We start from the raw sequence: 27,513 nt of genomic DNA on the forward strand, positions 1-27,513 counted from the left end.
GCAGGGCAAGCTCTGTATCCGGCTGAATTCCAGCCCATTTTAGTTCCCATTCCTTGCTGCTGTTGCTGAACGTACATTCCACCCAGCATGTGTGCTCAGTTTCGCTCTCTGTTACTAGTTTCTTTCCTTTTCATCGTCTTCTTGTATTTTATGACTCATGTTGTCTTCCCAGCTCTGTTGTATAGTTGCTTTCAGGTTTATAATGTAGTGTTTACATGCTCACTGCTTGGGACCTCTTGCTTTTCTCCTACCCCATTAGTGCTTGGAAAAGTACCCCGCCAGCCAACCCCAGGGGGATTAGTTGCAAGGCAGTGGTGCTACTGGGGCATGGGAGGACTATTACCAGGTGTAGTCTAGTAGGTGAAAGTTGGGTACTGGGAGTGAGCCATTGGTGGGAAGACAGACTCCAAACCCTCCTGTATCTTTTTATTGTAAATCAAATAAAGAGATGTCCATGAGGTGACATTTTCTTCTACTGTGGGCTGCCACCATGGTGGAATTCCTCATCAGAGTCCCAGAAACAACTGGCCAGGTGACTGCACTGAAACTCCGAAACTGTGAGCCAAAACTAACCTTTCTGCCCAAGAACTATACCATCATCTCATGTGTTTTCTTGCAGTGATAAAAGCTAAGACTCCTGTGAGTTTGTGCTACTTTGGGGTGCTTTCCTTTCATTACAAACCTCAGAATACTTAGGCACAGCTGTTGTTTCTGCTGTCAACAGTTGTCTACACCAGAAGAGCATTGTTTAGCAATGTAAGAGCTGAGGAATACAATGGCAGGCGATTTTGTCATTGTGCAGATGGCACTTACAAATGTAAATAGCATGTCAGTTGTACTGTGTGCAGATGCCATGGCCATGTGTGTGCATGCAGACACACAGGTATGCATGGGGAGGTGTGTGGGCCTGCTACTTAGCATAGCTCTCAGCAGAGTGTTATGTCCTAAACTCCTCTCTCATAAGCAGGCGTATACTCTAAAGTGGGCACAGGCACCAGCAATGGGCATTTACTGTTGGTGGGTATTCAGGCCATGCATAACTCTATGTGCCATTTATTCTTTTACCACACACACAGTGCATTAGGTTTGCTTATATGCCAGCATCACAATGAACACACAATAAATTGTGCTACAACATGAAGAAGTAAGATATCCCTATAAGAATTTTCTAGCTCTATTATGTTTTGAGGGGCCACCATTGTATGTTCAGGCCAACATGATGGACACACTGCTTGGTGGCCCACAGCTAAAGGACAAGGTCGTGTCTGTCCACATAGTTACTCTTGATGATGCTTTTCATTCTTGAGTTCAGGGACATATCTCCATCTGGAACCATTTTCCCTGTGTCTGAAATATTTCCTTTTGTATTCTTTGTGGAACATTTTAGTTGGTAATTGAAAACTTTCATTATGTCTGAAAACATCTTTGTATCTTTCTCATTTTGAAAGATATGTTTGCTGGACATGGAATCTAGGTTAAGCTTTTGCTTTTTGCTTTTTAATTCTTTAAAGGTTTTGTTCCATTGTCCAGTGATCTTAATATATCCTTCCTCTGTGGGGAGCTTTTTCTCAGGCTGGTTTTAAAGTTTTTTTATTTTTTTTTATTTTTTTAAATTTTTTTTTTAACTACTGAAAGCAATTATGATGTTCTTTGGTATAGTGTTTTCATTTACAAAGGCATTTTTATAATACTTTATAATTCTATTTTATACGTGTGGGTGCACAACACATCTGTGTATGTGTACATGAGCCACAGGTTGAAGTCCTATGAGGTGTTCTGCTTGTGTGCTTGTGTGTAGCTCTCTTTCTTACTTGGTTATGCTGGGTGTCCAGTGAGCCCAGGGACCCTCCTGCCTCTTCCTGCTAACATGGGTTACAGAAGATGCTGCCACACGGTGCTTTCATATAGGTGTCCAGGATCTAACCTCAGGTCCTCTCAGGTCCTCGTGGTTGTGTGGCAGGGCCTGTCCGCCCAAGCCGTCTCCCCAGCCTGTCCTGTCCTTTCTATATGTGGAATTGAATATGACTCTTGACTCTCTGGGCTTATAATAGTCGTTATCAATGGAAAAATTTTAACTAATAATTTTTGGAAGCATTGTTTTTTTTTTATCTCCTCTTATATCTACTATTCGGCCTTTTCAGATTCTATTCAGTTACCTGATGGTTTCTAGAACTCATGCACCACACATAGGTGCTTGCTTGTTTTGGGTTTGTGTAAGTCTTATTTCTCTCTGGGTTTCATTTGGATTTAATTCCTATTAAATATATGTAGCTATTTCTTTTGCCATCAAGCTTACTAATCTTTAAGTCTATAATATCTGATTTGTTTATCTACTATATACAACACACACACACACACACACACACACACACACACACAGCACTTTCCCTCTGATTTAAAACATTGTAGTTTAATCTCTTAGAAGATCAAAACTAGGGACCAGGTGTAATTGGTGGCACCAGTTATCCCAGTAGTAAGGAGGTAAATTCTAAGTTTTTGCTATTGAAGTCTTTAAATGTTTTGTTCATTGTCCAGTCATCTTAATACATCCTTCCTCTGTGGTGAGCTTTTTCTTAGCTTAAGCCATATGGTTAAACTCTGCCTCCAACAAACGAGGCCAGGAGTTGTTAGAGGTGAAGTTCTTAACCAGCATGTACATCATAAAAAATTCAATTGTCACCAGGCAGTGGTGGCCTACATCTCAATTCCAGTGCTCAGGAGGGAGAGGTAGGAGGATCTCTGAGTTCAGTTCAAGGGCAGCCTGGTCTATAGAGTAAGTTCCAGACAACTAAGAGAACAGTGAGAAAACAAAAAACAAAACAATTCGATTTCCAGCCCCCAAAAAGGGAAGCAAAAGTTCACTTTGGGTCTTTCATGTTTTTCTTATATTTCTCCTTAATGTGTTCAGTCTGTTTCGTAGTGTTCAAACATAAACATTTTTGTGGTGGTAACTGTTTTAAGGCCCTGTCTAGCAAACTTGCCATCAGATGTGGGTCACTTTGAATGGAATAATTTTGCTCTTTATCTTGTATTGTATATTTCTGTGTCTTTATAGATGTGATGATTTTCTGTTGAACCTTAGGCATTCATTGTAAATCTTCCTGCGTTCCTGCTGAGTGTTTTAGATTCTAATCAGTGGTTCTGAGCTTTGTCCTGAGACATCCTTGTTTGCTGCCCTTTTGCTTCCGGCTGGGCCTAGGCAGGCCGCTGGGCTCTAACCAGCCAGTTGTATCTGCTTCTGAAGCAGAAGCTCTGGAGAGCAGGATTATGGACTCCCCCCTTGTTGTTTTTTTCAAGAGCACAAATCCCCTTTTATTTATTTACTCTCCATTACTTTAAATCTGGGATGGGTACATCATCACACAGATTCTGGGTCCAGTGGCCTTTACAGGAAGGTTGCTTTGGAATTTGGCACAAACCATGCCGCTGTTTCCGTGGGCCTGGATTTACTGTTTCCCAAATCACTCTGGCTTCCAGGAGTCACTGTATTGTTTTTTGCTTTATACACATAAGCATATCTCTTGCCTAAGTAGAACTCAGTTTCATCTCGGGCATAAATGCCTTCAATTTTAAGAAAAGCTGTGTGTGTGCTCTCTTTGGTTCCAGAGACCTCACTTGTAGCCAGCAAAAGTGGCCTTGCACCACAGCCTTCCAGACAGACTTGCTTTTAGAAGTCCTGTTCCCAGCAGGCCTCCACAGGTGCCAAGATGGCTTAGAGTCCTCCTTGGTACTTAGCCCTGAAACTCCCTCTAGGCAGCAAGCTGTGGCAATAGGGCTTCTCTCATGTGAGAATTACTCTTTTCTGTTGCTATAATGACACTTAAAAGAGCCATTGTTTACTGTGTTTACTTAGTTCAGAAAAACATTAAACAACAAACTCTTCAGGGTTATTTCAGGTGAGAATTAAATTTGGCCCCTGTTACTTTGTTCTGGTCAGAAGAATGAATTATGCTGGCCCTAAAGATTTTGATAACTAAAGAGCATCTTTGTGCCCTCAGGGCATTGCGTGACTTCTCCACACTGTTCTTTAGTGAAGGGTGTGACCCTTACTTTGCCAATACTGTAGATTGCCTTTGTCTCTTTGAGTTCAAGTTTGGGCCCACTTTACCCAAAGCCCTCAGGATAGCAGGGCTGCTGGAACAGTGTTAGAGCCGTATTTCTTTTCCACAGAGAGCACAAAGCCTAGAGCTTCTGAGGGGTCCTGAGACCCTTTAGCCTTAGCTCCCTAAACACACACACACACACACACACACACACACACACACACAGGAGGGCGCACATTCACATGCATGTATACGCACGCATACATATATATCTATGTGTGTAGATACATAACCCATATCGCTCAGGAAGCTTCCTGTACACGTCGTCTGAAGTCTTAACCTCATCAGATTTTATTTTTCTTATCAGTGATCAAAAGACTTTTCGAAGCACTTGAGAATGTGCAAGGCTAGGAAAGAACTAAGCCAGTGGGATGAACGGAGAGGAAGGAGAGTATGGTGGTTTCATTTTGGAACAGACTTCAAGAGTTGTGCGTACTAGAAACTCGACTGTGGAAATGCTGTAGTAATTTTGATCCGCGTCCAGTGAAAACTGTAGTGAAACTGCCAATATAGAAGGAATCCTGGGTTTGCTCATTTTCTTTAGATAGTGGGCCAAATGGAGAAATTTGTTAAGCCAATTCTGAAACACTACACCCAAAACTAAAATGAGTAAATGTAATCACATGTATTGGCAGTAGGGGATTTCTTGAAAAAATTTCAGATTTTCTTACACCAGTAATAAGAGCATGTGCACAAATCTGAATGTAGTGTGCAGATGGGACAAAGAGGGCAAAAAGGTAATGGGTGTGTGGACAGAGCAGCTAATTGGAAGTTAAATTTGGGCCTCAGCCCAGATCGCTAACTGTAATAGCTTTGAAACTTACCCTGGGCAAGGGCCTTACTCTAGCTCTTGTTTTATTTGCATAGTTAAGGTGAGAGCTGGAATTAGAGGTCTAAAGTAGCTCTTGGTAGATCCTTTTATCTTCAAGATGATCTTAAGTGACACAAGACCTGTTTCTCCCTTAATTCCTAGAACTAACAGCATGAGATGGAAGCATGTAACTCCATTGTGCTATCTGTCCAAAAGGTCATTTTCCTGTGTGCTTGCTCAGCTGATTACACAAACGTTTGGCTCACACCAGTTTCAACAATCCTTAAATATCAAAGCCTCCAGCATGATAGAGGTCACCTTTACTGGGAACCTTCAGGGGCTAGGTTGCAAATTAAGTGGGCAGCTCCCTAAAGTATTTTGAGCAGTGACTTTCTTGCTGGATAAATGTACAGAACTCATGACTAATAATAACTAGAATCTTTCCCTATATTTTAGCAGATAGAAATGAGGTGGTAAAATTATATATACCCTCGAGTAAACCTTTAATGATATAGTTGTGTTGAATGGGATGGCTCATGCCTGTAATCCTTGCCCTTTGGAGGAAGACAAAGGTTTACAAAGTAGAGTTAGGAATTCAGGGTAATTCTTGACTAAATGTGGTGCGTTTGAGAGCATCCTGGACTATGTGAAACCCTGTCTCCAAAACAACACAAAACAAAAGCCAATAGCCAAGTCATAGAGTCAACCTAGAATTTATCAGTAGATTGGTGTTATAGAAAATGTGGCATTTTTATACAATAGAGTTTTATTCAACTATATAGAAAAATGAAATTAAATTGTTTGCAAGAAAATGGGTGGAATTGGAGACTCTCATGTTGAATGAAATAGAAGAGTTTCACAATGACAACTCCTGTGTTTTCTCTCCTGTGGGATCTAAAGGCGGGGAGGCAGTTAAACAAAATGGTACATTAGGAATGCCGAGGGGAGGGGCAGAGGGGTCAGTCCCAAAGCACGTGATGTTCATGCCTGGAGACACCTTGATGAACCCTTTCACTTGTAAAATTATCATGTATCATAAATACTAGGTGTTTTAAATAGCTGCAGGACCAGTGATGAGTCAGCTTTGAGTGCTACATTAAAAGAACATCTAATCGTCAGGCAAGCTTCCGGTTTGCATTCCTGGTTAATGTTAACCACCGATCTTCTTGCTTTAGTTTCTGTCTTTTAGACACAGCATAGCTTTTCTGGAGCTCTGCATAGTGAGCCTGAGTTTCTGAGCTGTGTTGTCTTTTTATTCTTTTTACCTTGAAGACAGTCTCACTGTAGTCTTTGAATGTGTGTGGTAGTCTGTCTGTCTTGCTTCTCATTCCCAGCATAGAGTCCTCTCCATGGTGGGGGAGCCTCTGCCTGCTCCACACAGCAGTGACCTCATGCTTGGAGAAGTTCTCTGTGTGTTTACAGATCCAAGTCTTTTCTTCACAGTTCAACACTACTGCTTTCTGTTAGGACTTAGCCAGATTCCATCAGTTCCTTTCCAAATGCTCTTCTTAAGAAGTCCAGTTAATTGGAAATACTACTTAAAGTTAAACATGATTTTTATAATCACCCAGGATTGCTAAGTGTCCCACTGTTTTCAGTGCAGTGCAAGACAGGTGCAGATGACAAGGGGCCAAAAGTGAGTGCTGCATTGCAGGCCATGTGCTTATCTGAGTAAAACCTGCACACTGGGTAGTAGTGCACACCTTTAGTTCCAGTACTTGAGAGGCAGAAGCAGGCCGATCTCTGTAAGTTCAAGGACAGCCAAGGCTGTTATACAGAGAAACTCTGTTTCAAAAAATCGAGAGAGAGAGAGAGAGAGAGAGAGAGAGAGAGAGAGAGAGAGAGAGAGAGAGCAAAAGCTCACATATTAAATACTCATTAGTTGTAGTTTTGTGTGCTTTAAGACAGAATTAGAACAAAGAGAAGCCGTGACTTGGGAAGCTGTTAGGGGAGGGGTGCAGAGAGCCACAGGGTTAGGAGAGGAGTCTTGAGATCAGGAATAAGAGAATGAAATAAGGATAAAGGTTAGTACAACCGGAGGGGCCTTGAAATAAGCAGTGGTGGTGAAAAGCAGCAGAAGCGTTGTGTAGGACAGCGGTGTAAGGCTGCTAGTGGGTGTGTCCTGAACACAGTGAGATGGGGAGGTGGGCCCTTTGGAACCAGTATGTGTTGGTTCAGATACGTTCTTACTGCACCATCTTTCCTGTGAGCAAACATTCAAATCTGTAAGCTATTTAACCAGGGTTCAAGATACAGCCTATGGCCACAAGCCAAAACAGACTCAAATGGTTCATATGAAATTTTATTATAGCAATAAAATTAAAATCTATGCTACACTCACAGTATAGCCTCACCGGCTGACATGATCAGTCTGTTGATTCTGGATTAATGGAGACACTTAAAATTGTCTGTTTGAAATGATGCATGTTGGTTGCTACAATTACTTTGCTACATTTAGTCTAACAGTTGCTTTTTGGACCTGCAGTGGTCTCCCCTCCTGTTGTTACCACTGTTTTGTTGGGCTTTGGTATTTCTATCTACTGTTAAAGAAACTGGATCTACAGCTTGCTGTGTTGCCAGGCCTGGCTGGAACTCCTAGGTTCAAGCACTGGGACCACAGATATGTCACACCATGCCTGAGCGTAGAGGTTTTCATTGAGTCTTGGGTGTTGTAAGGTGGATCACAATGTAAGTTTTGCCTGGTGATAAGCCTGGGGTGTCTACTGAGACTGTCTCAAGAAAAAATATGACTAAAATTAAATAACAGCTCATCTAGTAAGAATGTTTCAAGAAAAAAAATAAGTAAAATAAAATAACAACTTAACAGTTTCTTATCCCTGCTTAACTATATAGCTATAGTAGTGAGGGCTGCGGCCAGAGTCAGGTGACACCTTCTGCGCTCAGTGTCTGAATGCATCTTCCTTGGCCTTTGGTTCCTCTGGTGGACCTGCTTGAGCAGTGGGGCTGGCTGGACATCTCTCTTTCCAAACAGCCTTTCCACCAGGCCAGTTGGAGCTCCCTCACACATGTTCTCAGATTTCTTAACACTGAGGCTGAGAAGTCTTAGGGTTTCCAGGCCAGTTTAAAGTATCATTTACACAAACTTAATTAAGTTTAAACTATTCTTGTATTCTTGGGATACATTTTACTTGCTTGTAAATGCCCCCCCCCCCTTTAAAACACATCAGGTTGCATTTGCTGCCATCTTCCTTAGTGTTTTACTATTCTTTTTAAGTGAGACTTACACATAGTTTCATGGTTTGTGTGCATTCCTGTGCAAATCAAAACTGGTAAGTGTGCTGCTGTGAATGAGTGGAGACAGCACCTCCGTGTTCCCATGAGCCGAGATGGGTCATGTGATTTAGATTTAGGTGGCCCTCCCAGATGGATTCTCTTGGTCATTTTGTGCTGCTGTAACAACACCCGAGGCAGCCATTCAGCCCATTACCCTTGGCTTTTCAAACTGCGCATCCTTCTCACTGCAGAATGTCCTCACCCCATCCCAGTAGGCTCAGAAGTCTCAGCTCCTTCAAGGTCAGCTCAGAACTCCGAACTTCCTCTGATTAGACACACGTAGGCTCCAGGCCTGACGCATTCTGAGGCAGATTTCTAAAGTGGAAATCTAAGGTTCTTTGGAAAGTCAGTTGTGTTGGGTGGTATTTTGCAAGCGCGTGGAGGCGTGATTTCCTGGATGGACACAGGTGAAAGGTTAAGGTAGACTCATGAAGGAACATTTCACTGAAGCAGACACAGATGAAAGGATGTTCTGCTAAAGCAAGCATGTGAAAGGACACGTGATAGATTCTTCGCTAACAACACACATGTATTGGTCCCCCTTACATTGTGTAGTTGAGCTGCATTGTCAGGACTCCATGCACCAAAAAAATTTCTGGTGGTGTGCTGCAGCTTCTTGCTGCAGACTGGGGCTGATTGGGAGAGTCATGTCAGCTGACACAGACGCTGACACGCTGAGGCAAGACACAGATGTGTTGAGGACCTGTGGAAGGCACGTGGTGTTTGGGGGGAGCATAAACACTGGGACTGTGTTGGAGGCTGGCCGAGGCTCGCTTATCTTCTCTTCATCCAGAGCAGCACAGCGAGAACTCCTGACATCCCTCCAGGTCCCTCCTGCTGATTAGAGCTGAGGCTGAGGCCTGGCTGTCTCTGCTAGGTATTAACCACTGCTGCTGATTCGTGCTTGCCCTCCCTACCCTACTGAGCTGGACTGCTGGTGTATCCGTGAAGTGTTTGTGAACAGATCAAGCTGCCGCTGCTGACCTGTGAACTGAATTGCTGATTTCCTAACAGTGCAGATGGGAGTTGCTCTAAAGAACCATTTCTAAACAGGCCCGCTTCCCCGTATCCTTTGGTGGGTGGTGGGCTACAAGGGAGGTCACAGTGTTTAAGAACCGTCATAAAAATAAGGTTTGAAAAAATTGAAGTTACAGATTTCCTAGCAGGAGTTAAGCAAGTTTCTGAAATGCAGTGGGGGAACAGTCATAGGACAGATATGTCCTTCCAAAGAGAGATATGGGAAAAGAGGCAGAAGGGCCCAGGCAAGTACCGTACATACTGAACAGGCCAAGTCCTTTGGCTGTTGATGATCTCTTTTATTTCTCATGATGGCTTCTAGCTAGCACTTGGCCTCTCCCAGTTTCTGTGACTTTGCCTGGCTAAGCTCATAAAATGGGTCTCATAAGTTGAGGACTCACATTGACAACGTTACGATTCTAGAGAGTCTTGAGGGTAGCTCTATCCCACGATTCTACAATACACTGCCTTAGTGGGCTTCATCCCCTGTCTTCATCTGCTGGCTCCACTGGCCTGGCTCCAACTGAAGCATTCTCAGAAATGCCTGTAGAGGGCGCTCTCCACCGACTCAGCCTGGGCTGCCTGGTGTCCACTCTCATCTCCTCATCAGTTACTTGACCATATTCTTGGTGTTCTCTGCTGAACGTGTTTGACCAGGATGAGGGTTTTTCTGGATCTTTATGTTCTAAAATAATTTATTTCCTTTTATATTTTATAATGCGGTTTACAAAAACAAAAATAAAAAAAAAACCCACAGAGCAGCTGGAATGCTCCGCTTCTCGAACATGTCTTTCTGGACATTTTTTTTGAGGGGGGGGGGGGAGGAGAGAGCAGAGGCTGGCATGAGCACAGAGAGATGGGGGGGAATGGGAGGGAGACAACAGAGTGAGAGCAAGAAAGCCAGAGAGCCAGAGCTCTCCAGGCATCTTATCACTCTAACTCCTGTCCCATGCCGCATCTGTACCCTCTTACTACATGGATACAAGTCACCTAGGTCCTACCTTTTCATATCAAGGATGTTGTTCACTCATTACCATCTGAGGTTTCATCAGAATTGTCTCTGCTATTCATTGGCATAGAGTTGTCAGTGGTTGCATAATCAGCCCTGCCAGCATTCTGGTCCCACCCTTGTACACACTAACTAGAGAGGTCCAGATGTTCCTGATGGTACACTTCATGTTCTGAGCATGGGACACCCAGATGCTGTACACCTCATGTTCTGAGCATGGGAGACCCAGATGCTGTACACCTCATGTTCTGAGCATGGGAGACCCAGATGCTGTACACCTCATGTTCTGAGCATGGGAGACCCAGATGCTGTATACCTCATGTTCTGAGCATGGGAGACCCAGATGCTGTACACCTCATGTTCTGAGCATGGGAGACCCAGATGCTGTACACCTCATGTTCTGAGCATGGGAGACCCAGATGCTGTACACCTCATGTTCTGAGCATGGGAGACCCAGATGCTGTACACCTCATGTTCTGAGCATGGGAGACCCAGATGCTGTACACCTCATGTTCTGAGCATGGGAGACCCAGATGCTGTACACCTCATGTTCTGAGCATGGGACACCCAGATGCTGTACACCTCATGTTCTGAGCATGGGAGACCCAGATGCTGTACACGTCATGTTCTGAGCATGGGAGACCCAGATGCTATACACCTCATGTTCTGAGCATTCACAAAACCCCTAATCCTCTCTCATGTCAATCTCAGTTTTCTAGCTTTTTCCTACAAATTCTTTCTGTTCTGTTCTCACTATCCTGTTCCAAAGCCGCTTTCTCAGTTTTAGGCAATTATTATAGCGGCACCCCACTCCTGGTCCCAGTTTCCTTAGTTTCTTCTGTGCAGCTGTAACAGAATTTCTAAGATTTAACAATTTGTAACAAATAGAAATTTATTTCCTACAGTTCCAAGACTGAATTTCAAGGCACTGGTGTGGTAGGCCTCCTGACTCATCAAGACACTTTGGCGCATCTGAAGAGATGGCTTTGTTAAGAGTTTTCTTTTCAACCAGAGAACCTGATTTCATATTCTAGGTCCCATATCCTTCTTACACACACACACACACACACACACACACACACACACACACACAGAGAGAGAGAGAGAGAGAGAGAGAGAGAGAGAGAGAGAGAGAAAGTTTCACTTAGAGAAGGTAGAGAGAGAGAGCCAGAGGGGGAAAAGAAGGGCAAACTCAATCTTTTATGCTGAATCCGTTCCTGTGATCATGGATGAAGTCATAAGGGTAGAGCCCTTCAGTCCTAAACTCTGCCTAAGGATCCACTCCCAAGGCGATCACAATTCAGTTTCATCTGGCGCTTCAAAAGGACAAACATTCCAGCACCCATAAACCATCCGGGCCTCTGTCCCTTCCCCCTCTTGTCCTTTGTCAGTCTTTGCTGACTGTTATCTCTGCGGTTTCCAGCCCTTGTTGAGACAATTTGGTAACATTTTGCTAGAGAATTGTAACTTAAAACAGCTTACTGGCATCAAGTTGTCCGTGTTCTTTCAGTTTAAAGATTGCACCCATATCTGCAGTTTGTTTCTCTTCTCATCTCTAGTTCCAAAGTTCTTTTCCGTGTACTTCCTCAAGTGTGTTTATTGTGCAATGAATACATTTTAAATTAAACTTGCTAAAATGCACATGGATGGTATTAGGGGAAAATCTGGGAATGATTTAGCCAGTTCTTATGCCAAGTGTGGTGGTTGTTGTCTAAAATGAGTTATTTGAGTTATAAATTGGAAATGCGAAGACTTGATTATTGTTCTGTGACCATTGCCCCATCATCCTTGCTGCTGGTTCTGAGAGGACATCTTAGTTAGACCTGACATTCTCATTAGCACATGTTCTCACACCCCCTGCCATCTACTCAGTAGAACTTTCCCACCCACGGCGCTACCAGTTACTTTTCAATGAAAGTATATTAATTTTATATGTAGCACAAGTATTGTGTTTTATTTGATGCCATTACCATGAGACTGTGTGTTCTCAACTATGTGAGTGGTCTAGACAGAGGAATGTCGGAGGCTTTAGGGTAGATTCCTGGTTTGGGAGAATACTTAATAAACTCTTCAAGTACTCGAGGGATTTCCACGTGTTCGAGACTGCTGTTGGTGCTGTGGAGCTGCAGATGATCTGGGGCGTGCCGAGCGCTCACCAAACACTCAGTGGTGGAGCTCTGACTGCCTCCGGCTGTCCCTTTGTTCTTAGCTCTTCCATCCGCTCTTTTAGCACATCACTTCCTTTCTGTTCTGAACATGCAAGGCATTCTACTCTTTTAAGGACTTTGAGAGGCGATTTCCAATTGTCCTGAGCCCTGCATGCCCTTCTTTCAAATGGCAGCTTGAATGTTGCTTCTTTAAGGCAAGCCCTTTCAGGAACAAGTTATCTCAGACTGATGTATTTGCTTTGAAAGGATAATTAGATTTGCACAGATACATAAGTCTAGTATGTGCTTGATGAGAGATGCGGTTATAGCTTTGTCAGCAAGATGAAGTATGAGCTAAATGACAGGGAAGACACATTGATAACTGCTTAATGACTCACTATCAGGCTGGAAGGAAAATTTTAATAACGTGCCACAGGGCTCTGGTTTTGATCTAGAGCTGTTCAACATGTCTACTCCTTCCACTGTTCACCAGCAAAGTGTTTGCCGAGCACCTCACATTGGGGCAGGGCGTGGGGCGGGGGAGGGTTGGGTCGGGGGGGGGGGGTATAACAGTGAACAAGACATGCAGCTCTTCCGTCCACATGCGTTACAGTGTAAGCACGTGAACAAAGAAGGCTTGTTACGCAGTGCAGTGGTGATAGGGAGCTTGTAGACAAGGCAATTGTATGCACAGCATCAGTTTATAACATGGAGATCTCTGCGGGCTGGAGAGCAGGAAGATATACTCGATGCATCTTAAGTTTCAATATGAAATGTAATTGGACGAGAGTGGTATGGGAAGAGGGAGGTTTGCCATGTGGATAACAGCTCCGTTGTGTATTTTATTCTGAATTGTATGTGTAAATGTGGAACTGTGTGTGGATTTGTGTGTGTGAGTGAAGTACTCATGGAAGCCAGAAGATGGCGTCAGATTTCCCAGACCTTGAGCTGTCGGTGCTGCGAGCTGCCCAGCACGAGTGCTGGGAGTCAAACCCCAATCCTCTACAAGAGCAGTAAGTTGGGGAGGTCACTAAGCCACTCCTCCACCCCCAGCAGCTGCATGAAAAAGGCACAGAGCTTTAGTCACTCATCAAGGCAATGCTGACAGTCAGTGAGGTCTGAGGAGTTAGAAAAAGCTGAGTTACATCCAGACATGTGGTGTATCCAGAACGAGAAATGGTAGGGCCTTTCTGCCTTGCTAACTTTTAAAAATGATCTCAAGGTAGTTTCCCAGGCATTTTTCCATGCTCAGCACATTGTAAGAAAGCATAATTAAATGTGTCAGTCAATATATTTCATAGGACCTGAGAAAAAAAAGAATCAGTAGAAATCAAAACATTGTCTTATTGTATACTCCACAGTGAAGGTCTCAACAGTGAGATGGGCCTGCCCCTACTGAGGGAAGGAAAGGAAGGAGGGAGGAAGGGAGGGAGGGAGGGAGGGAGGGAGAGAGGGAGAGAGGGAGGGAGGGAGAGAGAGAGGGAGAGAGGGAGGGAAGGAGGCAACACTTGTTGGAGCAGTGTTCTGACATGTCTGTGTATAGTGACGCTGCAGATATGCTCAGGCTGCCAGCACTAACAGGGTGAGGTTACATGTTGAGCAGTCTGGAGGCCTGTGCTAGACAAAGGCAGGGGACAAATGACCACAGTGTGATGAGGGTCATGATCCGGGGTGGCTGCAGTCCATGTCCCCTGCATTCTGTTGCGTCTTAGAGCTCACTGTCCTTATTTGGGCTTGTGTGGTTGCTGGCACAGTTGACCTCTTGTGGTTATAGGATTCAGCTCCCTAGTTCCTGCTGGTTGTCATCTGCCTACTGTCAACCCCAGAGAGGCTGCTCTAGCTCCCTGCCCAGCGCCCTACCCCACAGGTCCTGTCATGCTTTAAGCCCCGACTTTCAGGAAGAGCTAGTCACTTTTAAGAGCTTACCTGATGAGGTCAGACCTAGTGAGTGTATTAGTGTGGGCTGCCACAAGATTCCAGAGACTGGGTGGCTTTAACAGAAATGTGTTTTCTCATAGATCTGAGAGCAGGAAGTCTGAGATCAGAGTGCCCACATACTCAATGTTGGGGAGGGCGTCTTCCCTGGCCTGCAGATGGCTGCCTTCTCACAGTGTCCTCCCATAGCCTTTTTCTGTGTGTGAGTAGAGAGGGGCAGTTCTTCTAGGGCAGTGGTTCTCAACCTTCCTAATGATGCGACCTTTAAATACAGTCCTCATGTTGTGGTGACCCCTAACCATAAAATTATTGTTGCTACTTCAAAGCTTTAATTTTACTACTGTTATGGATTATAATGTAAATATGTTTTCTAGTGGTCTTAGGCAACCCCTGTAAAGGGGTCCTCGTTCAACTCCCCCTGAGGGATAGTGACCCACAGGCTGAAAACCACGGATCTGGGGCCACCAATCCTATTGTATTAGGATCCCAACCACATGACTTAGCTCCTAAAAGCCCCATGTATTTATTTAGGAAGTTGAGACCTTAACACATGAATTTGAGCAGGCAAGATTCAGTTTGCAGTATCTTGATAACCTTCTTTTTGATTCACTCAAAATCTACAGGGAACTGTGTTATAACTTTGTTATGCCTCCAGACTCCTTCACTGTGTAAAAGAGCAAATCTGGGGAAAGTGTAAGGAAACAAATGAGATATGTATTTCATGTTGTCAGTTCACTGCCTGCCTAGCACCGCAAATCTAAATGAATGTTTATTTGTTCAACATAATTATTAAGTAAATAATTAGTGTATATGATGTTCCAGATACATTTTTTAAAATTATAACTCAGAACTGACCTTAAATTTGTGATTCTCCTGCCTTGGCCTCCTAAGCCCTGGAATGAGAACCATGTGTCACCAAGCTCAACACTTACCTCTTTTCAATGGCCGGATAGGCTGCCTTTGATCAAAAAACAGTATCTCATCATACCTGCTAGAACCTGTGAGCGCCCGGTGCGAGTACAGAGGCTCTCACCGTTTTCCCTCCTGATGATGGACACACAAAGGCCTGAACATCTCTTGAGCCTCATTCTGGTGCTGCGATTTCGGCTGGCCACTGTTGAAATGAGTGTTTTGGGCATTCTGACAGCAGTGTTCATTTGGATGGCGGAGGCTGTGGACTGGCTATGGAGGGGAGTGAGGGCTGAGTGGCCTGGACAGTGTGTGGTGTGGCAGTCAGTTTTGTAGATGATGATTCCTGACCACTGTGGAAGTGTGATATAAATACACACTATAAAACATGTATAGACCGGAACTCTTCTAGTTACCAAGAAAAGAACTTTTTTTTAAACTGATGAATAATGTTAATATGCCTAGAAGTACATGTATAATGTGTTAGAGATGTCACAGTTGTGAAAGGGACAGCAAAGAACTGACCATAGCCAGTAGAGGCCTGGAGAGCATGGAAGGTTTGTACTTACCAGAAAAGGGAGAAAGTGGCCTGGGTCTGGCTGTACTAGGCAACACTAATGCTTGGTCATTCGTTTATTCATCTGTTTGTCTGTCTGTATATCTATCACCTATTACTTACATATCTATCTATCTATCTATCTATCTATCTATCTATCTATCTATCTATCTATCTATCTAACTAACTATATCTCTATTTAGTTTTTGGAAACAGGGTTTCTCTGTGTAGCCCTGTCCTGGAACTCACTCTGTAGACCAGGCTGGACTCAGAGATCCGAGTGCCTCTGCCTCCTGCATGTGCCACCACTGCCACAGCACTAACATTTTAAGTTGTGAGTTTGTAGTTTGTGATATTGCCAGTTGTCTTTAAAAAAATTTAATCCCAGGCTGTGTCAAAAAGCCTTTGTAATCACAGTCTAAATGAGAACCTTAAACTTTCTTCTGGCCTTTGAGAGGAAAAACCTGGAGTCTAGACTGCTGTTGGTGGATGAGGTCTTGGGTTGTGTTTTTCTGTGCTTGGCGTGAGGATTGCCGACAGGCGGCCCAGGAGATGCCAGGCTGGATCAGTGGATAAAGCACACAAGGGTCCTGGGGCTGTCAGGGCAGATGCACTACAGTGAGGATCTGAGCAGCTGAAGTGGGGGTGCCTTGGGGAATGCAGTTGAGAAAAGCAAGAGCTGACATAGAAAGCCAGTCAGGGGGCTGCTAGCTGGGCAAGAGGATGATTATGCCTGTGGTTTTGAGGTGAACAGATTAGAAATGATGTTTTAAATCAGTCCCTTACTGCTAAATATGTTGACGCTGCCCAGACTTCAGGTTCCTAGATTCTGAGGCAGTGGTCACAGCTTCCCATAGGCCACATGTCTAGCTGCTGTGACATCAACTCTCCTGGTCTCTGCATATTCTCACTTTGGATTTTTTTGTTTTGGCAAGTTTTTTATTTCTTCTTTTCTAATTCCTTCAGTATTGATGTTCCTCTGAAATCCATTCTAGGCTCTGCTCTCTCTCATCCTCACAGTCTTACTGGGTAACCTCATTCACTCTGTTCATGTTAGTGATGTTATGAAATGTTGTAATGTTTCATAACATTATTAGCATCTGTGTGCTAATGATTGCCACATTTTTTATCCTGGGTAAGGTCTATCTCCCAACACCCATGTCCATACTGAACAAATACCGCACTATACTAAGGATGAGGCATGGGCACCTCAGTCTCAAGTAGAACTTCCCAAGTGGCTCTTCTTATGCTCCCACACAATGGCAGCACCACCTTTGTCTTGGCTCCTGCTGTGATGATAAACATGTCTGTGTTATCCTCATGCACATCACAGCACAAGATTCCTTTGTTATTGAGAAAGTTCCCTCTTCCTTGACCAGGCACTCTGATGCTCCAGATCTTCAGTGTGTGTGTGTGTGTGTGTGTGTGTGTGTGGTGTGTGTGTGTGTGTGTGTGTGTGTGTGTGTGTGTGTGTGTCAGGGGTGAGGCAGTGAAGACAGGATTCCTCAGCCCCCTGCTCTGGCTGCCTGCCACCATGCTTCCTCTACTTGTTATGGACTCGCCCTCTGGGAGGAGAAGGCAAAATAAACTCTTTCTTTCCTCCTGTAGTTGCTTTTGGTGACCCTGTTTCATCAGCAACAAGAAAGTAACTAGTACAACCTTTGCCGGGATTAGTAGCCAGAATATACAAAGAAGATAGAAAACTAACATGAAATCAAAACAACCCAGGGAATAAATGGGCTAATGAAACACCTTTTGAAACAATTCTCAAAAGATGAAATAAATTGGCCAGTAAACCCAAGGAAAAGCTTCACTAGACTGCAAATCTAAACCACCCAAATTCCATGCTACTTGAGTCTGAAAGACAGATAGAGAAATAATGTGTTGGCAAGGATTCCAACAAAAGAGAAACCTACACGCTGCTAGTGGACATGTGCTAGTCTAGCCCGAAGGCACTAAAAGTAGTTCTTCCGTGTGACACAGATATGCCACTTATGTGGTTTATCCAGAGGTCCAAGTTGGGATATCCTGAAGATCACTGTTGCACAGGTCTGCAGATCGGCTCACAGTAGCTGAGTAATGGAGCCAGCCTGCATGCTCAGCAGTGGAGGGATGGATTAAGAAAATATATGTGTACAGTGTAATTGATTTTGATCATAAAGAGGAAAATGGAATCAATTGGAGAGAATCATATTAAGCCTACTTAAGCCAATCCCATAAAGATGAAATATTATATGCTTTCTGTTATTGTGGTTTCTAGATTCTATATAGAAACATAAAAGCATGTGATATATATGACCTGAAAGTGGGAGATGAGCTGTCTGGGGATCGGGGTGAGTAATGGTAGGGAGGTGCGGAACGGGGACAGCAGAAAACTGATACTCAGTGTCTCAGTTTGGGTTATGATTTTTTTGATGAAATGCCTTGGAAAGGGCTTATTTGGCTTACTCTTCTACATCATGGCCCACTGCTGGGGGTAGTCAGGGCAGCAACTTGGTGGCAGATGCTGAGGCAGAGGCTGTGGAGGGCTGCTGCTTGCTGGCTTGCTCCACATGGCTTTCTCAGCCTGTTTTCTTATAGCACGCAGGATCCCCAGCCCAGGGATGGCACCATCCTCAAATGCCCCCCACCCCATCCGTCACTACGAAAGCCCTACAGCTGGATCTTATGGAGGCATTTTCTCAATTGAAGTTCCTTCCTTTCAGATAGCTCTAGCTTGTGTCAAGTTGACAAAAACTAGTCAGCACACTCAGGCATGCAGGCACACATCTGTAATCAGAACACATGTAATCCCAGGTAGAATCATGGGTCCCAAGCCAGCCTGGGCTGTGTATGTACATACAAACATTTTGCATCTTGAATATTTTCCTATTTGTTACTTTAGAAGCTTTATAGTTTTCACTTTGACATTCAGGTTTCTGAGCAATGACATTCATTTTTAGCATGTAATGAGAGAGACATTAAAGGCAATTTTTTTCTCTATAGACTAAGTTATTTCAGGGCCACTTATTGGCAAGGGTTTTCTTTTTCGCGTTAAAGCAGATGGGTTATATAGAAGTTCTGTTTGTGTCATCTGTATTGTACTTCACTGATGAGTTCTAAGGATCACGTGACAGTGACAGTTGTGTAGGTGCTATGATCTGCTACTGTAAGACCTCCACTGCAGTTCTTCAGCCTTTTCACGGCTCCTCTGGCTCCAGCATTTCTGTATCATTTCCTTTTGTAAGGGCTGCAGCAGTTTTGACTGAGATTGCTTGGCTGCTGTAGATCCGATAGGCAGAGAATCACTAACAGTGACTCCTCAGTCATGTGTCTCCACCTGTCCCCTGCTTTACTGTCTCGGCAACATCTTATGATTTCTAAGTTAAAATCTTTGACATCCTTCATTAGACTTAGTTATTTGTTGATACACACACACACACACACACACACACACACACACACACATATTTGGCTGAATTTATTTCTAGTAGACTTGAATTATAGATCCCTTTTGATTTTTCTATATTCACAACCATAGTGTTTGCAAGTACATGCTCTTAGTTATTCCCTTTTTGAAAATTGCCTGTTAACTGGACAGAGTTGTTTGATTGTGTCTGTCCATACATGCATACACATACTTCAAGCAGACCAATCCCTTGATGTTTTTGTCTCTGGTTTTCCTTCCCTTCCCATATCTCCAGTGCCTCTTCTCCATTGCTTTAAACATCAAGTTCTCTACTGAAAAAAAGTACTGACTGTGGATGTATTGCCTTCTTCCCGCCTTCAATGTAATATAGCTGTACATCATTGTTAGCAGACTGGTCAGAAGATTTTTGTGACTGCCTTGTTGTGTTTTGGTTTCAATGTTACTCTTGTATTGTTAGGCAAAATTAAATGCTTTGTCTCTGAAAGATTAATACAGCTAGTGTTTTACCAGCAAAGCCCTGAGCCCAGTCTCTGTAAGCAGACAAGGTGTTTTGTTTTGATATTTTTAGTGCAAGGAGTTGAAACAGGTCCTAGTCAAGTACTACTCCTGAGCCATAGCCCCAGCCAGAGAAGGTTCCAACTATAAACCTAATTTAACAGGTAGTAATTGTTTATATTTTCTATTTCTTTTGATATGGAAACTAGTGGTTTTATGGCAGTTTGACTATTTAATCCACATTAAACCTATTGGCATGAAGTTGTTTGTGATTGTCCCTTAATTCCTGCAGATGCCCAGAGGAACTCCAGTGTTGCTGGCTCACAGAGCCGTCATGGAACAGAGCTTTCTTAGCTCATAGTTCTGCAGTCCATATAGGCTGCCCAGGTTCTGATGCCCATGGTGGATGGCAGTGGTGCAGGCTCTGAGGGAGAAAGGATCAGGGCCTAAATCGGAGCAGAGGCAGCCCAGTGGGCCAGGCTGTTCCCTTTTATATAACAGGCCTGTCCTGAGATTGGAAAGGGTCCCAGGAGACCTATGAGACATCACTCTTTAAAGCTACTGTCACCCGCCAGTGCCACCCAAGAGTCACCATGCTTTCCCTCAGGCCCTCTGGGGAGCGCGGCCAAGCCATGGTCCAGCCAGAGCAGTTGGTGATTTGTTTTCAAGCTTCAGACTTTATCTCCCTTCTAGCTGACCTTTCACCCCCACCATCTTTTGCTATCTCTGTTTCATCCAGAACAACGCCTGGTTTTGCTCAGATGCTTGCTGACCACACATCAGCCTTCTTGTTCACCACACCCCTCCACCTTCATTGCGCAGACTCAAGAGTCTGCTCAGGCATTTCTTTACATACATGTCCCGTGCAACAATCATGCCCGCCCTTCTGTCTGCCTCTGCTGCCCAGTCTAACCTCTTGTCCTCTCTCCAGTCCTCACCAGTCCCTGATGGGCCCTGCATGGAGCTTTCAAAAGTACAAATATGATGAAATCTTTTCCAGTGTAAATGTTGAACGGCTTCCTGATGTCTTCAGAAGGGAAGCCTGCGCTCTTTCTGTTGCATGCAGTCTTTCCCGGTCTGTGCCACTTGTCCCTCTCAGTCTCTGCCATCATGCATTTTCCTCTTCACTTTGTCCCTCCTCACGCTGCAGGAGTTGTGTTCTGTTCTGTCCTTGCTCCTCTGAGACATATGCATAGGAGTTCACAGGCCACACGATCAACATGAAGCAGACACAAACACCTCAAGTGCCATTGCCTGAGATTATAGTTACTATCTGATTGGTAGTTCTCAATATTTGCCAAGTATTTACTTAATATACAACTTTTCATTTGTTATATATCTTTATATTCACAACAATATCTGGCTTCCAAGAATTTTCGTTAAGTTCATTTTCTACTTATCTCTTTCTTTCTCAGATAATGTTATATGACAAGGCACATCTGTCCTCTGTCACCAGGGGGACTGGCTATGAGGTAGCTGCTTGAACTCTTAGCATGCAGCATGCCAGTTTACCTCAGCTGAGAGCACTGGCACTGACTAGTCACCAGGTGACTAGATGGTGTGTTTGCCTTTATAGATGCTTTTCATAGAATTCAAGGAGTGACCCTCCTCCTTGGGCAGCCATCCTGTGTGAAGGCAAAGCAGTTGTTTCTCTGCCTGTCAGGCCTTTGGTTCCTGACCTCCAAGAGGATCAAGATGTACCATGTTATTTTGAAAAGGCTAAATACTTGAAACTTTTATTCTCCAGTTGGATTTGAAAGGGGGACATTATAAGCCCTGTCCTGATGTGGCAGGGACTCTGAGCGTCTATTTGGATAACACTGAAGATTGGAGGAAATGTGACTCTGTCTGTGTGTTTTAAGCCCCTAAGGTAAGATCAGAAAGCGTCTGGGGCAGAGAGAGCCAAATAGTTGAAGTCATACATTAATTATGGCCATGAATCATTTTTATTTTTAAAGCCTTTACCATTTGACAAGGTTGTTTGCATAGTACCAGTGGAGCTCAGAGCAGCTCCCTCCTCCATAAAGTAATGCTATTTGTTGACTTGTCCCCGGGTTGATAATTCCTATTGTTTATAGTAAAAATGCCTAGTTCCCCCATCTGAAGGGGAGTGGTCTTTATGCACTTATTATTGATAAAATATTTTGATCTTGTAAGTGTAGGAAACAGTGTCTTTCAGTTAATCTCCCAGTCTGTCAGTCAAGATGTCCAGTCCTAGGAGTGTGCTTACACACATGTGAGTGCTGGGCAGTCAGGAGCTAGACTGAGAGCTCCGTTGTACTACTCTCGGCCGAGCACTAGAATGTGCATGAGAATCTGAGTATTCTTGCCCTCAGAAAGACCTGCTAAGGAGACGGGAAGAGAAGACCCATCCGCTGTGATGTGCTCCTCAGTACTGGCTGCTGCTGTGCTGCGTGTGATCTGGTGTATATTTCCAGAGGAGGAGCAAATGCCTTCAGCTGCCTGGTGCAGCCAGAGAAGACCAAAGGAGCTGCCTCTTGGTGGGCTAGGGTTCTGCTAGCCTGCGAGAGACAGAGATAATGTGTGGGCAGATGCATGGATTATAAAGAGGCACAGAAATAAGAAATGCCAGTGTGTCAGTACATGGAGGGAGACCAGGCTGGGCATGGAGTAGGGGCCGTATGGTGAAGAGCTTCCCTTGCATTCTTCAGGTCTCTGTAGAGGTGTGTTTGTAAGACTGCTATCAGTGCCTTATACATCAGGATGCTGAGTCCTGAGGGACTTCCCAACAGCCTAGAAGGGTCCTCCTGAAGTGCTTCCAGAGATACCGATGCCATAAAAGCCATTATACAATGACACCCAGCCCCCATGAAGATGTTCAGGCTAAGACTGATAGCTAGGTTTCTTTAAATGAAATATTCCGCACAGTATATCATATGCACTTTTGCTGTGATCCTCATAGGTTCCCATCACCTCAGATCGTTCCTCAGTTCCCCAGTGTCTGTCCCTTGCTCAGAAGTGACTAGCTACCCCTTGTCACTAATGATAGCTTATATCTGGCTGAGTTTTAGATGGGGAGCAGTGTGCAGCCTGCTTGCCTCTGCTTCTTTCCTTCCTTCACTTGGCTTGTTTTGGGGATTCATTCATGTCCTTGTATACTATCAGTTACTTCCCTTTTTATTGCCAAGTGGACTACAGGCCTTTTTTTCCTTTTTTTTTCTTTTTTGTTTTTTGTTTGTTTTTTGGTTTTTTGGATTTTGTATTTTTTGAGACACGGTTTCTCTGTATAGTCCTGGCTGTCCTGGAACTCACTCTGTAGACCAGGCTGGCCTCAAACTCAGAAATCCGCCTGCCTCTGCTTTCCAGAGGACTTTCCAGAGGACAGGTCTTAATTTGGTTCTTAGTTTCATATTTGGTTGACAGTTGGATTGTTTCTGTGACCTTTTGGTGGGGAGGGGGCAGTTATGTAGCTTTGGTTGGCTTTGAACTTATGTAGCTCAGGCTGGCCTTGAACTTCTGATCTTCCTCCCTCTGCTTCCTGAGTTCTGGGCTTGCAGATGTGCACATTTTGAAACAGAGCTTAGGAACTTACATGTTGGTCTTTTGTGTGTAAACACTTATGACTAGACCCATGTTGGTCTTTTGTATGTAAACACTTATGACTAGACTTGGTGGGTGGAAGGTTAGATGGATGTATGCTGAAGTTCATAAAAAGTCATTTCAGAATGTGAGTAGTGTTTACCTTACGAGCAGTGCATGTAACTTCTCCTTGCTCCCCGCCCTTGCCATCCATTGCTGTGACTTCAGTTGTTCTAGTGTAGGGAATAGTAAGGGACAATTCCCCAAGAGACTAAGGTGTTAGGTTCCCTTCCGTGCATATGGAGCTTCCGTTCTGAAAATCAATTTTTAGTACACAAAGGATTGTATCGTCTACCTTTCCTGTCTGCCTCACTTAGCTCCCTCCCTCTGCCCAGTGTAGATTTGCATGGTGATGGCACAGATGCATATCCCTAGCAGCAGTCAGTGGCTAAGCCTCCTGAGCAGGCTTGCAAGCTTTTGTTGTCCTTTGTTTCCTTGGTGCTGACAGGCAAGATGGCCCACCCATAGGGTTTTACTTTTCATTCTCTTGGGGGGTGAGGTTGGTAAGGATCTCCCCCTCCTCCTCTTCCTCTTTGTATTTTTTTTTTTTTAACTTTTTTCGATTGAGAATGTCTGTTTGGCTTGTTTGCCCATTCTTGATCTGTGGCGTTTTGGGTATGTGTTTAATTTTTGGTTTTACTTTTTGGATCTGAGAACCAAACCCATGACCAAGCCCTTTACCACTGAACTAAATCCCCAACTTGTTGAGGTTTTGTTTGTTTGTTTGTTTGTTTTTCTAATATGCTGTAGGTGTGGGCCCCATCCCCACTGTCAGCATGTTAGTGGTGAGGAATTCCCACTCTGTGGGCTGCCTTCATCCTGCTGATGCTCTCCTGTGCTGTGCAGCTTGTCCCCTTCACACAGTCCTACCCACAGCCCCCGCTAAGACCCTTGACTGCTGGGGTCCTTGCAGCAGTCCTAGGCCTGGGCCTGGATCTGGAGGTTGCCTATGCGTAGATCTTGAAGTGGTTTTTTGCTTCTTTTGTTTTATTTTCTGTAGCATTTTCGGAGTTTTACAACTTAAAGTTTTTCACCTATGTGGAATTAACTTTTTGCAGAGTAAGAGGAATTTATTTCATTCTCCTTTATGAGGAGATCTAGCTTTCCCACACCATTTGGCGAAGAGTCTGGCCTTTTCTTAGTGTGGCTTCCCAATGCAGTTGTTGTGGTTAGGGGCTTTCTCCCAGTTTGAAGACTGTGTTTTCACTTTCCTACAACTATCTCTAGGTGAACAGACATTGCTGGGTCTGGTAAACTAGTTAAACAATTGTTCTGCCTCTCTCTCTCTCTCTCTCTCTGTGTGTGTGTTGTCTGTGTGCACTTGTGCATCATTTGTGTGCCTGGTGCCCATGAAGACCAGAAGAAAGTATTTGATCCCTGGGAACTAGCATTATGGATAGCTCTGAGCTACCTTGTGGGTGCTAGAAATCAAACCTGGGTCCCTTGAGTGGGTGTTTACCACTGAGCCATCTCTCCAGCTCTTGTTTGCTTTTGAGATGGACACTACTGTGTCCCCACTAGTCTCCAAATTCTGGGCTCAAGTGAGCTTGCCTCAGTCTTCCAACTATCTGGATGTATAAGAGCACCTGGTTATTGATCCACTTTTCATCTTTAAGTTAGTAACATACTTTCCTGATCATGTACCTGCATTTTTAAGATCAGTTTGTTACTTCTAGATCTTTACTATTTATAGGAATTTATATAAAGTAAACCCCATGAATCCTATTTCTCTGCCTCCCAGCAATGAGATTTCAAGCTTGTGCTGCCCTCTCCAGCATTTACATGGCTTCCAGAGTTTGAACTCAAGTCCTCATGCCTGAGCTGCAGGCTGCTTTCTGGCTAAGCTATCTTCTCAGCCCCTCAACTAGATCATTTTCCAAAGTGCTTTCAAACCCCTAGAGTTCTTTATCCTAACTATGTCGTAGCAGAAGCAGGCATTTCAGAGTACTGTTATTTTAGGACTTGTAATTCCTGTTACTTCATTATATGTTTGACTCTAGAAATAATTGGTTTGTTCAGGATTGATTCTATTTATCCTAGGAGATTTATAATTCATGTCTGTGGCTCTCTGTTTAGACTTTGTAATTAACTCACTTACATTTTTCTACAACTTGTATTTCTAGGCTTCATAGAGCCCAGTGTGCAATTAAACAGACTCAGGTAACTGTTCAGAGAATTGGAAAGGAAATTGAAGAAAAACTAAGACTCACATCGACAAGCAATGAGCTGGTAGGTTTTTGTATAAGTACCTATTCAAATTCCTTGTTTTCTTCAAGCAATTATCATATTATTCTTGGAAAAAAATCTCTAGACAGTACTAATAACTGTGCTAATAATAATGCATTCAGATGGCTGCTTGTGTATTTTAAATGTTAGAAATCAAAGTTCCCATCTGCTAATAACGTAAGGTAAATGTGCCACATTCTATTAGATGAAACTTGAGATATAATTACTTGGAAGATGACCAGCTGATTGTTTTATTAACATCTTATAAATGTGAACTCCAAGCATGAAAGGTGCAGTGAATGACCTATAATTGCCAGGGCAGGGAAGGGGGAAAGAGGGTCAGTGGGACTAACGCACTTGAAGGAAGCATTGGGGTTCGTACTGATGGCTCAGCTGCTAAGACCCCGGCCCCCAGGCCTATCACCTGAGTGTGTTTCCCCAGGATTCCTGAGGCAGAAGGAAAGAGCTCACCACTCCTATAAGCTGTCCCTGACTCCCACCACACACACACACACACACACACACACACACACACACACAAAACAAATAAATAAATGTAAAAACCATTTCATTAGTGTGTGTGTGTGTGTGTGTGTGTGTGTGTGTGTGTGTGTGTGTGTGTGTATATATATATATATATATAGTGCTAGGCTTAATGAAGATTGTTTCTTACAATTTATAGGATCAGTTATAAAAGTCTGATTTGTGATGTGTTTACCTTTAGAGAGATGTGGATTGGGTGAGGCATTCCTAAGAATCCATGGCCTCAGTCTGGATGGACAGATCTCAGGTCTTCTTCACAGTCTCATGCTTTCTTATGCTCTTCCTCAGACAGAGAGAGCGGCAGCTTTCAAATGACGGTTCTGTCTCAGGACCGTCACACTAAATCACACTTTGCTTCAAATGAAGCCACGTTTCTATGAACAGCTTTCAATGTGCTGTGGGTTAGAAAAATACTTAAAATTCACAGCTTGCCACGAAGTCCCAGGGATTGTTACCTCCCATATGCAGCCTCGTTCACTGCTGCTTGCACGTGGTCACCCACAGGCGCCTCTTGCGCTGACGGGTTGTCCCCAGTCCCAGGTCCCCAGAACTGTGGGAGGTGTGTGGCAGCTACCTGTGCACATCCCTCTCCTGGGACCCAACTAAACATCTTTGCTCACCTTGCAGAGATTTGCTGACACTGGCAGGCCATACAGTGACCTTCATCTGCACGCTTGCTTGTGCTGTGCCTGGCATGTAGCAGGTGCCCAGTGGTGCCCAGGTAGCAGCAGGGACTATTTGTTTTTTCATAGCACTTGCCTTCTCTATGGAAAATCTTCCACACTAGAGAAATGGCTATCTTTTGTGTTATAACTTAGGATCAAAAAAGGCCCAGATCCAGGCCATGAGCACATTGTAGAGGGAGGGAAAAGTATCAGATTTTATTTTTTTCTGTAATGAACAAAAGTACTGCATTTTTAGAACCTTTATTTGGGGGAGAACTTGCTAGGTTTTATTTTTCTTCCTTTCCTTTCCCAGGCAAGACTGGGAAATGACTTACTCCATTAGTGACTGCTTATGCATTGTCTCAGCGTGGAAACATATATGCTTAATCCTGTTTTTCTAAAATATGAGTGGTGTCACACAGGGTTAGGCGATAGAACATGTGAGCCAAGCAGGTCAGGCTCAGAGGTTCATGGGGTGTGGTTTGTTTGTTTGCTTGCTTGCTTGTTTTGGTTTTTTTTGTTTGTTTTGTTTTGTTTTGTTTTGTTTTGTTTTGTTTTGTTTTGTTTTGTTTTGTTGAGACAGGGTTTCTCTGTATAGCCCTGACTGTCCTGGAACTCACTTTGTAGACTAGGCTGGCCTCGAACTCAGAAATCCTCCTGACTCTGCCTCCCAAGTGCTGGGATTACAGGTGTGCGGCACCACTGCCCGGCTTCACTTTGTGTTTTTATGCTGCCTAGTTAACGCAGAAGGAAGGCGAGTGAGTTTTGAACTAGAAGTGAACCTAGACATCATA

At 43.9% G+C, this 27,513-nt stretch overlaps 1 protein-coding gene and 1 pseudogene across 3 annotated transcripts in view; one reads left to right on the top strand and one right to left on the bottom strand.

The window, feature by feature from the left end:
* The window catches only part of Uvrag (UV radiation resistance associated), a 257,422-nt gene that overhangs the window by 97,312 nt on the left and 132,597 nt on the right, over positions 1 to 27,513 (top strand). For all 3 annotated transcript variants that reach the window (XM_052158118.1, XM_052158124.1, XM_052158130.1), the window contains one exon: positions 25,409 to 25,514. In XM_052158118.1, the coding sequence (XP_052014078.1) occupies positions 25,409 to 25,514 (106 nt within the window). The remainder of the gene's footprint in view (positions 1 to 25,408; positions 25,515 to 27,513) is intronic.
* On the bottom strand, positions 3,298 to 15,455 carry LOC127684616 (60S ribosomal protein L35a-like; annotated as a pseudogene).

This window comes from Apodemus sylvaticus, chromosome 1, assembly GCF_947179515.1.
Source record: "Apodemus sylvaticus chromosome 1, mApoSyl1.1, whole genome shotgun sequence".
NCBI classification, from domain to species: Eukaryota; Metazoa; Chordata; class Mammalia; order Rodentia; family Muridae; genus Apodemus; species Apodemus sylvaticus.